This window comes from Falco peregrinus, chromosome 3 (assembly GCF_023634155.1).
Source record: "Falco peregrinus isolate bFalPer1 chromosome 3, bFalPer1.pri, whole genome shotgun sequence".
Classification (NCBI taxonomy): Eukaryota; Metazoa; Chordata; class Aves; order Falconiformes; family Falconidae; genus Falco; species Falco peregrinus.
In genome coordinates, this window is record NC_073723.1 from 122,142,815 (window position 1) to 122,157,097 (window position 14,283).

General features: G+C 54.5%; 1 protein-coding gene across 1 annotated transcript in view; it reads left to right on the forward strand.

Annotated features, from left to right (window-relative positions):
• NKAIN1 (sodium/potassium transporting ATPase interacting 1) overlaps window positions 1-10,915 on the forward strand; it is a 33,147-nt gene extending 22,232 nt beyond the window's left edge. Inside the window, exons 2-6 of the mRNA XM_005235311.3 lie at window positions 4,141-4,278; window positions 4,480-4,560; window positions 6,827-7,024; window positions 7,839-7,899; window positions 10,551-10,915. Coding sequence (XP_005235368.3) covers window positions 4,141-4,278; window positions 4,480-4,560; window positions 6,827-7,024; window positions 7,839-7,899; window positions 10,551-10,636 — 564 coding nt within the window. The 3' untranslated portion in view covers window positions 10,637-10,915. The remainder of the gene's footprint in view (window positions 1-4,140; window positions 4,279-4,479; window positions 4,561-6,826; window positions 7,025-7,838; window positions 7,900-10,550) is intronic.
• The last annotated feature ends 3,368 nt before the right edge of the window (window positions 10,916-14,283 follow it).

Genomic DNA, 14,283 nt, shown 5'->3' on the forward strand with positions numbered 1-14,283 from the left:
GGACGGGCTGGAGGAGTGGGCTGAAGTCCAACCAGGCCAAGTGCAAGGTCCTGCACCTGAGACGGGGCAATCCCCAACACTAGCACAGACTGGGGGATGAAGGAGTTGAGAACAGTCCTACCAAGAAGGACTTGAGGGTGCTACTGGACGAAAAGCTGGGCATGAGCCAGCAACATGCACTCACAGCCCAGAAAGCCAACCATATCCTGGGCTGCATCACCAGCAGCATGGCCAGCAGGTTGAGGGAGGTGACTGTCCCCCTCTACTGGCCTCTGGTGAGACCCCACCTGCAGTTCTGTGTCCACCTCTGGGGTCTCCGGCACAAAAAGACATCGACCTGTGGGAATGGGTCCAGAGGAGGCCATGGAAATGGTCCAAGGGCTGGAACACCTCTCCTACAGAGACAGGATGAGAGTTGGGGTTGCTCAGCCTGGAAAGGAGAAGGTTCCAGGGAGACCATCTTGCAGCCTTTCAATATATTTAAGGGTTATATATAACCCCCCATGAAAGGGGGGTTGGACTAGATGGTCTTTAAAGGTTCCTCCAACTGAACCCATCCTGTGATTTTCTGATTCCAAAAGAGCAAAAATGGCAGGTGCCGGGCAAGAAGTTTTCTGGTTTAATACTGCAGTGTGTCAGAGTGCTGCATCGAGGATGCTCTTCCCAGGGCCCAATGCTACCCAGCTGGGTTGCAGGGGGGACTCCCAACCTTAAAATACCAAATCTGGAGGGGATGGAACATGGGGGAAGGTGCTCCGCAGTGTCTGTGCAAAAAAACTGGGAACACCCCACCGAGTAATGGGATGGGCGTGAAGACAGTGAAGATGCCATACCCAAGGCATGATTTGGGAACAGACGAACTCCTTTCCACTTGAATTTGGTGCCAGCACCCTTGAAAAACCCCATTTTCCTTCAGCTCTGCCTCACAGGTTCTGCCTGCCCAGAGCCCCCAGACTGAGCCCTGGCAGCTCCCTGTCCCCAGGGGGCTGCGCATGTGTCCCTCCTGCTGCAGTCCTCCCTGGGGATTGCCACACACTGATGGAGCCCAGTCCCCACATCCCACCTGCTTTGATTTCTTGATTAAAATAAAATCATTGCAGGCAATGGGTTTCAATTAGCAGGACTCTGGCACACGCCTGCCCCCAACTAATTGATATGAGTTGCAGCAAAGGGAACTTTTGGGCCTGATCGATAAACTAGAGAGTGTTTAATTAAGAGGGAGCCTAAAACTCGTTCCATTGATCGGTTGCAGGTTTATCTTAATTAGCAGTGGGGTGGGGAGTCATTCCTAGTCCCACACCCACAGGAGCATCACAGCTTCAGTGGCAGAGCAGCAGTAAGAGCTGAAAGGGGAGAGCAAGGCATTAATGAGGGTGAGTCATTAATAAAGGCTGGCCTGTGGGGAGGATGCTCTGAGCTCTACAAGTCACCTGGGTTTGGGGAGGTTGGAGGCTGCTGGTCTCGAGGCTGTTTGGAGGTTTCTTGTGGAGTGTGCTGAGAGCTTGCAGAGCACCTTGCTGTGCTTGCAGGTGATGATGAGCCCTGCAGCCGAAGTTGCTCACTGCTCTTGCTTCATTTAGGGCCACTGTTGATGAACAGCTGCAATGGCTGCATGAAAAGCCTGGGTGTCTTGAAGTTTGCTGCTGGGGGCATCTCAACCCCAAAGGATCAGGTGAGGATGCTCCAGGTGCTGGAACAGCCTGAGGTTGCAGCAAGCGAGCGGTGAGAAGTGCAGGAGCATCAGTCTGAGCTGAAGGTGGTCCTCATTCAGCCCCACAATGCCCTGTGTGAGGATTGCTAAATCCGCACTCCCTACTCCCTCTGGAGCATGGCTGTGCCTCAGTTTCCCCACTCGTGAAACTGGGCATAAGGCTGCTGAACTGCCCTTGGGGCTGTGCAGGCGGTGAGTGCCAGGGGAGCTGCAGCTGCAGACTCGCCGTGTTTGTGCTGTGTCTCCGTATCTTCCTTAACCTTAAGCAGGATCCGACAAAGCTGAAAAAAACTAAGATTTGTTTTTCACACAGAGAGAATAAGGTCAAACAATGGCACACACAGAGCAGCATTATACCTGCTGGGGCAGCTCCGGCAAAGCTTTTTGGTGCAATTAGCCGCCCTCACTGGTCTGTGGGAAGACTGTGATGTTCATCCCTAATTTTGCTTCTCCTTGGGATGAAGAAGGATTCAGTTTGGCCAGGCTCTTCCCAGCTCCTTCTCCTGCAGCCTGTCCTGGCTTGATGGGCTGGAATTAAGGAGCCACATGGGTTTAAGGCCATCTCTCCAGCTCTGTGGGATGGTCTCAGAGGCTCTTCCCAGCTCCATTCCTCACCTCAGAGACTCACCAGTACCCAAAACTCACAGCCTTTGCATCTAGTTCCTGCTAAGCAGCTCTGTCAACAGCCACCAGATTGATGGATGGCTATAAAACCCCAAGCACCATGCTCCCTGTATCACTTATAATTTACATTCCTCAATTTAAAAGATCTACAGCCTGGTTGTAACTATTTCCAAAGGCTGTTTCCTCGGAGAGTTTAAATAGCGTGGAAGTGAATTAAGCTTCATTGCAAACAGCCTTGGCCCTGGCCCCGTGGATCCAGGGGCTGCCTGGGCTTGGCTGCTCCATGGCTTTGTATCGCCTTTAATTGAAACCAGGTTCCTGCCGGCACAGGTCCAGTAGATCCTATCCCGGGGGTAGAGTAGGGAATGGGATACCACAGTCCTCTGCTCTGCCTTTGGCCTTCCACCTGCTGGCAGGATGGAGCTGAGCTAAAACAGGCATTAATTAGAGCCCTCACTAAGCCAATTCAACGAGTGTGTGATGCTTTATGGATGGGGAAACAGAGGCACAGCTGGCAGTTGCACATGCAGCTGCATTAGCCCTGGCTTATCCTCGTGAAACACTTAGGGAAGGACTTTTGCCACCTCATTTATTCCCCCCTGTAATTAGGACATGTTAAGTTGGGCTGGCCAGGCAGGGATGCTGCAGGGCCCTGGGGCAGCCCCACGGCCATAACCCGCCATGGGAGCTTCAGGGAGCACCAGGATGGAGCCCCGCTGAATCCCGATCACAGTGAGGAGCTGCCAGTGAACAGAGGCAGGGATGTAAAACCCATTTTCCCCTGCAATTTTCAGGATAAACTCCCACTTCTCCACTAGGGTGAGAGGCATTGCACTGGGAGGGAAAACTGAGGCACAGTTCTGCGGGAGGACTCGGGGCCCTGGAGCTTGCAGGGTTTATCACGTGAATCTGGGGCATCTCAAAAAGCAATAAGACAGGGCTGGGCTGTCAAAAAGATAAATGTAAAGAGGTTCTTTGGTTTTCAAGGCTGCTGGAGACACAGCTCACTGCAGCCCTGTCCCCATGCCCTTGGGGACTGTGGCATCAGACACACATAGAGGTTCCCTAAAAGTTCCCTAAAAAAACATAGCCTCATCAAATCTCCATTTTTTAACTCGAAACTGTTGGCAAGTGCTCCAGTGCTCCTACCTCACCTTTGCTACCACCTTTCTTTAAGCTAATCCTGTAATTAAGAATAACAGACCCTGAGCCAGTAGCAAAATAGAGCCATAAATAAGCGCTGGGATAACAGGCAGATCACATCAGCTACCATCTCTAATTTTGCATGGCATGCAATTCACTAAGCTGCATCACATCCTTATTTATGGATTACACATGATAACGGCAATCAAAACCCAATGGTGTTAAATGGGAAGGCATGCGACAAACTGGTGAGGATGGGCAGAAAAATCACTTGCAAAATACCAGGGGACCTGAGCAGGAGGTTTTTCCCTGAACAAGCTGAGCTCAGGGATAAATGTGTCCTGGAGGGTTATTCTCAGCAGTGCTTGAGACCTGCACAGTGGGGAAACAGAGACACAGAGGGTGCTGGTGGGGTGCTAAGCTGGCATCTCCCTCCTTTCCCCTTCTCAGCTCCAAATATTCTTAATAACCCCTCACTTGCCACCATGCATTCACCCACTGCCAGCCAATGCATCATGCAGATGTTTCAGTCTATTGCAACTAATTATCCATGGGATTTCCCATTAATTGCTGGCTTCTCTTTGCCTTTAGCATCCCGGGAGCTGCTGCGGTGACTGATACCCTGCCTTAATACCTGCAACCCCTCCTTTGCTCTGTTGCAGGTAGCAGCGCTGGAGAGGCAGATCTTTGATTTCCTGGGCTACCAGTGGGCACCTATCCTGGCTAATTTTTTACACATCATGGCCGTTATTTTGGGTATTTTCGGGACCATCCAGTACAGATCCAAATACCTCATGATGGTAAGTGCAACCATGGATGCCACTCCCCACATCTGGGTGCAGCAGCATCAACCCCAGGGATGGCTCAGCCCCAGGTCCCCTCATGTATCCAAACCCAAATCCCTGTGGAATCAGCAGAATCCAGCGAGCAGGGTGAAGGGGGGGTGGACCTGGGGATGTCTGTTTAGCATGGCATGCCCTGAGCTGCTCTCTTCTTGGCAGTACGCGGTGTGGCTGGTGCTGTGGGTCGGCTGGAACGCCTTTATCATCTGCTTCTACCTGGAGGTCGGACGCTTGTCACAGGTAACGCCCCCTGCCTGCCTCCTCTTCCTTCACACAATCGCCTTCTCTCTGTCTTTCCACCCTTCCTGCTGTACTGCCCTTGCCCTCCTCCTTCTCCTCGCCCTGCTCCATAGCTCTGCCCCCATAAGGTACCCAGAACCTGTAGGTGCCCCCACCCTGATGGCAAAGCACCCACCTGGGTGCTGGGGGTGCCTCCCCAGGGGCTCCCGGCTGCAACACCAAACACCTGGGCATGCATGGGGTGGACAGACGGATGGTTCAGGCCAAGGCGGCAGTGGGGGGAGGCTTTGAAACAGGAATGCAAAATTAATAAAGTTGATGAGTCGGGAATTGCAGGGCGCTTGTTAATCACTGGTGCACTGTTGGTGCTGCTGGGGTTTATGAAGTGCAGAAATTGGCCAGTGCTGTTTCCTAACATGCCAGTGAGGAAACAAAGCAGAGAAGGGACACGGTGACTGAAGACAAGTGATGACAGGGAAGTTTGGGGCAGGGTCTCCAGCAGCTCTGCTTGTGGTGCAGGCAGGGATGGGCAAGGCAGCAGGGCGGGGAGAAGGAGACACTCCTGCTGCATATTCCCAATGTTTTGGGGTCTTCTGGGGCTCTGCAAGCACCATTTGGCCCCAGAGCACCCAGCAGTGGCAGGAGAGCAGCAGGACATCATTAATGGCTTTGAAAAGTTACCCAGTGGTGATGTGAGTGAGGATAGCAGTGGGGCCATGCCTCTCCACGTCTCTCTGCTCCCACCCTGGGCTATTAAATTATAGTTCTTACACAAAAAAGAGCAAAACTTGATGTAGTAATGATGCATCGCTAGATGGTTTGAGCATACTCAGCCCGTGGTTGGGGTACCTGTGCCGAGGATGTGCCCTGCTCTGGTATCCTGCTCCCAGCTCTGAGGATGCTGCCCCATGTGCTGTGCTTGGGGCATCACAGAAGACTCAGGGAAGCAGGCTCTGGCTCACTCTGTGGCTGCCCATGGCAGGGAAAAGGGCTTCTTGGGGGGCCTGGTGGATGAAACTATCTTCCCATGTTGCAACAGGTCACTTGAGGTTCTAAAAAGCTGAAATGCTGGATAGGTGCAGCAGGCATGGAGGATGCAGTGGGGGGGGATTCACTCCCACTGCGTGGTTTTGGTGGAAATCCCCTATCTCTTGGTGATGCTGCAATGCCAGAACACCCCCTCTTTGTGCTTCCCAGCACCTAAACCCACATCCTTTGGTTTTAGAAACAAAAACCCACTCACTTTCTATTTTTTACACCCCCACCAGCAGAAATCTTTTAATCCCAGATTGGTGATTTCCTGCAAAGGATCCCAGCGGGTTTCCCAGCCCCTTGCAGACCTGAGGGCTGGTGGTGCAGTGAGGGGCTGGGAGGAGCTTGCGTGGAGTGGGTGCTCACCCAGCTGTGCTAGGAGGACCCCACCATGTAGTAGGTGTTCCCCCAGCTGTGCAGCTGCTGTCTGCAGGAGCCCTGTGCCGGGGCTGCATCCCAACCTGTATGGTCCCCATCTCCCTGCCAGATCCACAGGCAGGAGCATCAGCATCAAATGTGCCATGGTGCATCCTTGGACTGAGCCCAGGAACTTAGCCTCACATGAGCCTGCTATGGGGAGGGTGCAGGCAGGGGCTGGGGGATTAGCCCTGCATCTTATCTGAGCCCGGTGCCAGTCCGCAGCTGTGCCTTGCATCAGGGAGTCTGCTGCCTACTGCACTGCCACCTCAAAGCTGCTGGAGATGAAGCAGGGAGAGCCCAAAAGCCTGGTAATGGGCTCACAAGGAGGGGACATGCATGAGTGGGGCACCCACAAGGCTCCACAGAGATGAGGATAGGGGATGGCACCCTGAAGCCCCTGGGGAAGCAGAAGGTATTGTCCTGCACCCCTGGACCATATTCTTGGGGTGGTCCTGTGGTCCTGTCTCTCAGATGGCTGGATGCAGCTGACAGCATTGCAAGCAGCTGCGTCCCTGTCTCAAGGCCAGGCTGCCACACTGGTTACTACTCTGTGACATCGTGACGTCACCGGTCATCTTGGCACACCCGGATGCTGGTTGATGAAATGGTCTGTGACACTGGCATAGGAGGAAGCCACAAACCCCAGGGATGCTGGCTGTGGGTTAGGGAGATGCAGGGGTTCATTGACTGCCCTGCATTAACATGGTGGGTCTTGGGGAGCATCCTTGGTTTGGAAAAGCCCATCTTCTGTCTAATCCATCTGCAAAGAGCCTCAGCTCCAGTCTGTACCTCCTCCTCTGCTCCCCTCCCGCAGGACCGAGACTTCATCATGACCTTCAATACCTCACTGCATCGCTCGTGGTGGATGGAGAATGGGCCAGGCTGCCTGGTGACACCGGTGATGAACTCCAACTTGGCACCTGAGGACCATCATGTCATCACCGTCAGTGGCTGCCTGCTTGACTACCAGTACATTGAGGTAGTCAGCAGTGCCATGCAGATATTCCTGGCGGTAAGGGCAGCTGCCAGCCCCTTTCCTCCTCATCCCTTGTTCCACAATTGTGAAGTGATGGGACTGGAGTGGGCAGAGTCGCTGTGGTCCAGCTGAAGATGTCCCACTGTGCCATCTTGCTTCAGTGCCTGTTTATAGCATCAAAGGTGGTGTTGGCTCAGGGCTGGGAAGAAAGGAGCACACAGAGCCCATGCCAGCTGCCCACCCCAAAACCTGGCAGGCTGTGGGCTAGATGCTGCAGGAATAGGGGGGTTCTTGATGTAACACACCCAGACGTTGCTAGACTGTGAGCCAGTGAGATGTTCTGCTTGCTGGAAAGGGAGGGTTCCCTTGTCCCAGTGGCTGCCTCACCCCATGGGGAGGTGGGGTGGGGACATACCTGGATGCAAAGCTCCTGGGGAGCCTTAGGGGGCTGCAAGAAAATAAAACTTTAAAGGGAATTGGGGTCCAGAGCAGCTGCCATGCACCCACCAAAGGGGCACCCAGCACTTTGTGGGGCTCAGCATTCTCTGTGCTGCTGTCTCAGTGTGGTGCCAGCCCATCCTCCCTAGAGCCACCACCCTTGTTCCCCCAGTGCAGCTGAAACCATCCAACCTTTCTGCATCCCAAACCAGCACCCAGAGCCATCGGAGACAGGCTCTGGTACTGCCAGCCCAGGCAGCCCTGATCCTACCCAGGATGCTCCCAATCCCTCCAATATGCTCCCAGGCATCCAGCTCACAGCACCCAACTCCATCCCCCCAACACCACCATGCTGGTCACATTGCCCATCATCCCCATAACCGACTTCTCTCTGCCTGCTTTTGTTTCACAGCTCTTTGGCTTTGTCTACGCCTGCTATGTCAGCAAAGTGTTCCTGGAGGAAGAAGACAGCTGTAAGTGCTTTTGCTATCAGTCAACAACAGGGAGAACTGCAGCACTGCAAAATGGCCTCAGCTGACACCTGCCAGCACCTTGCTGGGGTGGCAGCTCCTGGCTGGGGATGGGGGAGTGATGCCTCGGTCACAGGCAGGTGAAGGAGTCCCTTTAGTAGATGGTTTTGCCCCATTTTCCCATCCTTGATGAGGCAGATGTGCTGGGGTGTGATGTGCCACCCTGTGCCACCAGCAGTCCACCCCTGCTAGCCTCGGGGAGGGTGTTGCACCCTGGCCAGGGCTGGGAGAGAAGGGGGACAGGGACACAGAGCCCTGAGCTGCTGTGTCTCCCATGGGACTGCAGTGCTCACAACCTTTGGGTGCAAGCATGGGACCAATTTCATCCAACCCATGGGGTTCGGCTTTGTCCCCACACCAGCCCACAAAAAGGCTGAGATGGTCCCCAGTGCCCGATCCCTAGTCCCCACACCAGCATGTGGCACGGAGTCCAGCTCCCTCTGAAGCTGGGATGCTCATCCCAGTGCTCAGCTGCTCGGGGGTGGATGTGGAGCTGGCATCACTCTTGCTGCTCCTCACTGACCCGAATTCAGAGCATCTCCTCTGGGACAGAGCATCTTCCTCAGGTCCCTGGTCTGCTGTGGCAGCAAGGAGAATTGCCCTTGCTGCAAAGAGCCACCTCCACGCCCTGATAAATTCATGGTGAATGCTCCTCCTGGTGTGAATCCAGCCCTGTAGGGACTGCAGGAGAGCCATCCACCCGGCTCACATCTCCCGGAGCCAGCCATCACCTGCCTTCCCCTTTTGACAGCTTGGGGATGATGCAATGGGAAATACTGTGTGTCCCTGGCCAGCATCACCACAGACAGTTTTTCACCCAAAAGCAGGGGGAAAGCCAGCAATTTAGCCAAAGCTACAGGATAATTTTTATACAATCTGTATTGTGCTTTCCAGTCTGACAATGTTCCCTGCAAACACCCCTCCAGAAGCGCTGAGCACCCTGGCCCCAATTAACCAGGCAGTTAAGGCTGTAGCCATTCAACCGCATTAAATTATCATCTGCCATTAATTAATTCGTGCCAGCTGGCAGCTCCCGGCAGCTGACCACAGGCAAGGATGTGCCACAACCGCCAGCACAGCAAAAGCCACTCAGATGTGCTCAGCATTGGGCTCCATCCCTACAGCATCGAGATCAGCATCCCTGCCAGTGCCATGGACCCAGAAATGGTCCCAGCCCAGCCCGGGAGATGCTGGGATTCAGCATCCCCACATTTTCTCCCCTCCACTGCCGGGAACCGGTGTAGCAGAAAAGGAAAATCTCCATGTGAAATTGGACGCTGCCTACGGTAATAACTTGTTTCTGTATCCAGGGAGCTGGCAAAAGGGTTTATCTACCGCCGCCGGCTTTGAAGCGTGTTTGCATTCAAACAAACTCCTGCATTCAATACACTTTTAATATTAATGCTGCTGGAGCTCAGGATTCAAATGCATCTTTTTTAATGGAATATCTTATTAGATTTGGAAATGGATGGATGGCGTCAAAATTGAGAGCTGGCTGAATATTAAGTTGGGAAGATAAATATGCTGGGAGAACTGGGCTCCCCCCTTGAGCTCGCTGCTGTTTCTTGGACACCTGTGTGTAAAACCACCCAGATCATGGCTCCACAGGGATTAGTATATTGGTTTTAGGGAGATGAGCTGTGTTATGGCTCCTGTAACAGCTTGGATTCCCCAGCCTGGCTGCGTGTGGTGCCCATTCTGGGGCTGGCTGAGCAGCACTGGCTGTGCTGGTGGCGGGGTTTGGTCTGAAGGCCTGTAGGATGATCATGGGAGAAGTACCCCCAGCCACCCATTACTCCCACTGAATCGAGCCCGGGTGAAGGGCTGGGGTTTGCCACCATGTCTCCTCCAGCGAGTGGCCAGGCGCTTGTCAGGCAGGTGATAGGCCCGGCCAGCTGGAGGGGGATGAACCACCGGGGTGGAAATTGCAGCCATGAAAACTGATCTATTGGTGTGTGCAATTCCCCTAAATGACAAGCTTTAAATGAGATAATTCCGTCGTAATTCTCCTTAAATGCCCTCTCTGAAGACAATGATAGCGTAATTTCACCCACTCTGTCTGGCCTGCAACACAAGGGCTGTTGTGGTCAGGAGAGAGCTGCAGGCATCTCTGCAAGTTGGTCTGGCTCCTTCCCTTCATTTCTTGCTGGCACTTTCCTGGGGTGCTGCCATGACCTGGGATGCTGCGGCAATCCAGGATGCTGTGGCAACTTGGGATGCTGCAATGACCCAGGATGCTGTGGCATCCTGGAATGTTGCAGCAACCTAGGTGCTGTACTCTGCTGCTAGGACCTGGGATGCAGTGGTGACCTGGAATGCTGCATGTCCCAAGGATGCTGTGGCAACCGGGATGCTGTGGTGACCCAGGATGCCACTGCATACTGGGATGCTGCACTTCCCTGGGATGCAGCTACAAACTATGAGGCTGCACTTCCCTGGGATGCTGTGGCAACTTGGGATGCTGCACCTCCCCAAGATGCTGCTACAACATGGGATGCTGCATGACCTGTGGGGGCCATCAGGGTGTGGAGAGGCAGGGAAAAAGCCCTGCTGCCCTCCCAAGCTCACCTCACTGCTCTCCCCCCACTTCCCAGTCGACTTCATCGGAGGGTTTGACTCCTACGGCTACCAAGCGCCACAGAAGACGTCACACCTACAGCTACAGCCGCTCTACACGTAAGTTCATGCTAGGCTGGGGAAAGCCTTGGGAGTGCTCCCCAGGATGCTCAGGGATGCAGGAGCCCCTCCAAGGTGCCTCACCGCACCATTGTAACCCAAAAGATTTGTGTCTGTGAGTCCACTTGGCCTCAATATAAAGCACAGAGGTTCCTTTAGGGCTGGGTAGTTTTAGGGGGGATTGTGCCTTTGTTTTGCTTGTTGCTGCTTATTGTTTACTGAGCATCAACACACCAGGGCTGCCTGGGGGGAAGCAGCAGTTCTTCAGATAAGTGCAGCTCACTTTTTTTCTCCTCTCCTTTACCCATTAAACTTAACTAGATAAATGCTCAAATGAGATAAGGCTGCAAATTCTAAAGGGATTAGCCTCATGAGGGCTTTGCTGTGTGCCAAAAATTAATTATATTTCATAGAATCACAGAATTGTTTAGGTTGGAAAAGACCTTCAAGATCATTGAGTCCAACCATTAACCCAGCACTGCCGAGCCCACCACTAACCCATGTCCCTAGGCACCACATCTACACGCTTTTAAACACCCCCAGGGATGGTGACCCCACCATGTCTCTGGGCAGCCTGTTCCAGTGCTTGACAAACCCTTTCAGTGAAGAAATTTTTCCTACTATCCAGTCTAACCCTCCCTTGGTGCAACTTGAGGCTGTTTCCTCTTGTCCTGTTGCTTGTTACCTGGGAGGAGACCAACACCCTCTGCCTACACCCTCCTGTGAGGGAGCTGTAGAGAGTGATCAGGTGCCCCCTGAGCCCTCTCCTCTCCAGGCTGACCCACCCCCAGCTCCCCCAGCCGTCCCCCACCAGCCCTGTGCAACTGAACCCAGGGTTTGCAGTACGGCCGCAGCAGTGCTGATTACCAGGGGTTGGTCACTGCCCTGGTCCTGCTGGCCACACTGTTTCGGACACAAGCCAGGATGCTGTTGGCCTTCTTGGCCACCTGGGCATACTGCTGGCTCAGGTGCAGCTGGCCGTCAGCCAACCCCCCCCAGGTTCTTTTCCACCAGGCACCTTCCCAGCCACTCTGCCCCCAGCCTGTGGTGCTGTGTGTGGCTGTTGTGCCCCACAGGCAGGACCTGGCACACAGCCATGTTGAACCACATACCCTTGGCCTTGGGCATGGGTCCAGCCTGCCCAGGTCCCCCTGCAGAGCCTCCTGCCCTCCAGCAGATCCACACTGCCACCCCAAGTGGGTGTTGTCTGCAAACTGACTGAAGGTGCCCTTGATCCCCTCGTCCAGACCATCAAAAAGAGCATTAAACAGGACAGGCCCTAGCACGGAGCTCTGGGGACACCCCGTGTGCCCAGTGCCAGCGGGATGTGACTCCATTCCCTACCACTCTCTGGGCTCGGCCAGCCAGCTTCTAACTCAACGCAGAGCACCCCCGGTCCAGCCAGGGGCAGCCGGTGTCTCCAGGGAATGCTGTGGGAGATGGTGCCAAAGGCTTTGCTAAGGTCTGGGCAGACAACACCCACAGCCTGGCCCTCAGCCACTAGGCAGGTCACCTGGCTGTAGAAGATCAGGTTTGTCAAGCTGGACTTGCCTTTCATAACCCCCTGCTGGCTGGGCCTGATCCCCTGGTTGTCCTGCACGTGCCACATGATGGCACTCAGGGTGATCTGCTCAGTAGCCTTCCTCACACCAGGGTCAGGCTGGCAGCCTGTCATCTCCCAGAGCGTCCTCCCTGGCGATGGCTGTCACACTGGTTCACCTCCAGCCTGCTGGGACCACCCCAGTTAGCCAGGGCTGCTGGGAGATGATGGAGAGCGGCTTGCTGAGCTCCTCTGCCAGCTCCCTCAGCAGCCTGGGGGGGTCCCACCTGGCCCCACAGACCTGTGTGTGTCTCAGTGGTCAGCAGGTCACTGGCCCTTTCCCCTTGGATTGTGGGGGCTGCATTCTGCTCCCTGTCCCTGTCTTCCAGCTCAGGAGTCTGGGAACCCCAAGAAGAACTGGTGTCACTATTAAAGACTGAGGCAAAGAAGGCATTAAGTGCCTCAGCCTTCTTTGTCACTGTGTTTCCCAGAAACACTCATCCCTATCTGCATCATCATCAAGCTCCAGACAATCAAAACCCTCTCTAGCACACAGGGCTACCCCCTGCCCCACTGCCTCTCCCTTCTGAAGCGTTTACAGCCATCCATTGCAGCCCCCCAGCCGTGTGACATCCTACCGTGGTGCTGTGATGGCCACTGTGCCATGGTTTTCCTGATTCCAGTGGCTTCCAGCTCCTCCTGTGTATTGCCCATGCCGCAGGCATTGGTGGAGATGCACTTCAGTTGGGCTATCGGTCCCACCACATTCTTGGGAGGAGAAGCCCTAATTCCTATATGACCATTCTCAGGCGCTTCCATGGTTTCTGATGCAACACTAACCCTTGCACCCTTGCTGCTGCTTGGGTCTCCATCCCTTGCCTCCACTGAGATGGCAAATCAAAGGACCTTGCCTAAACAGTGGTGTGCTGCCCCCAGCCTTGCCTCTTGCAAGCCAGGTTTTATCCCTTTCCCCCTTCAAATCTGGTTTAAAGCTCTTCCGATGAGCCCTGCGTACTCCTACGCAAAGATCTGTTCCCCCTCTGAGACAGGCGCACCTCCCCTGCTGCCAGCAGGGCTGCTGGCTTGTAGACCAACCAGTGATCAAACCCCCCAAATTCTGCCTGAGACACCAGGCTCTGAGCCAGGGATTGATCTGCCAGCTCTTGCTGTTTCTTCCCTCATCATTCCCTGCAAGGGGAAGGACAGAGGATTTTAAGCCTTCTGTGCAAGTTCAAGGGCACACCGTGCAATTAGAGATGCAAAGCAGGGGCTGTGGTGGAACAAACACATTTGTGATACTGCTCAGCCCTCACTGGGCACTTGGGCAAGGAATCTCGTGTGCCGACCCTGGTGCATGGGTGTGGGTGAGCACCCATGGGTGCTGTGCCCCCCTGCCTTGAGCTGGTCCTTCCCAGGACCCCAGCCCTCCAGGCTGCCAGGAGGCTGCTGCAGGCCCAGCAGTCCCCAACAGGTGCAGGATGAGTGCTGAAAGCTGCAGCATTTGGGATAGGAGCAGGAATATCAATTTTAGGTGGGGGGAATATCAACTTTAGATATACAGGGGACCAAAAAGCCAATGGCAGAGACACTTGGTGCAGTGATACCAGTACGGGGAGACATCGGCAAGGTGCAGAGGTATCCTGGGATGCGTTGGGAGGAGCATGGCCAGCAGGTTGAGGGAGGTGGTCCTCCCCCTCTCCTTTGTCCTGGTGAGGCTGCAGCTGGAGTGCTGGGCTCCCCAGTTCCAGAGAGACGGAGCTACTGGAGAGGTCCAGCAGAGGCTACAAAGGTGGTGAGAGGACTGGAGCATCTCCCTTACAATGAAGGGTTGTGAGAGCTGGACCTGTTTAACCTAGAGAAGGGAAGATGGAGAGGGGACCTTACCAGTGTCTACACATTACTTAAGGGAAAGCACCACGAGGATGGGGACAGGCTCTTTTCAGTGGTGCCCAGTGACAGGACAAGGGGCAATGGGCACAAACTGAAACACGGGCAGTTCCATCTGAATATGAGGAAGAACTTGTTTACCTTAAGGGTGGCAAAGCACTGGCACAGGCTGCCCAGAGGGGCTGTGGGTTCTCCTGCGGAGACATTCAAGCCCACCTGGATGC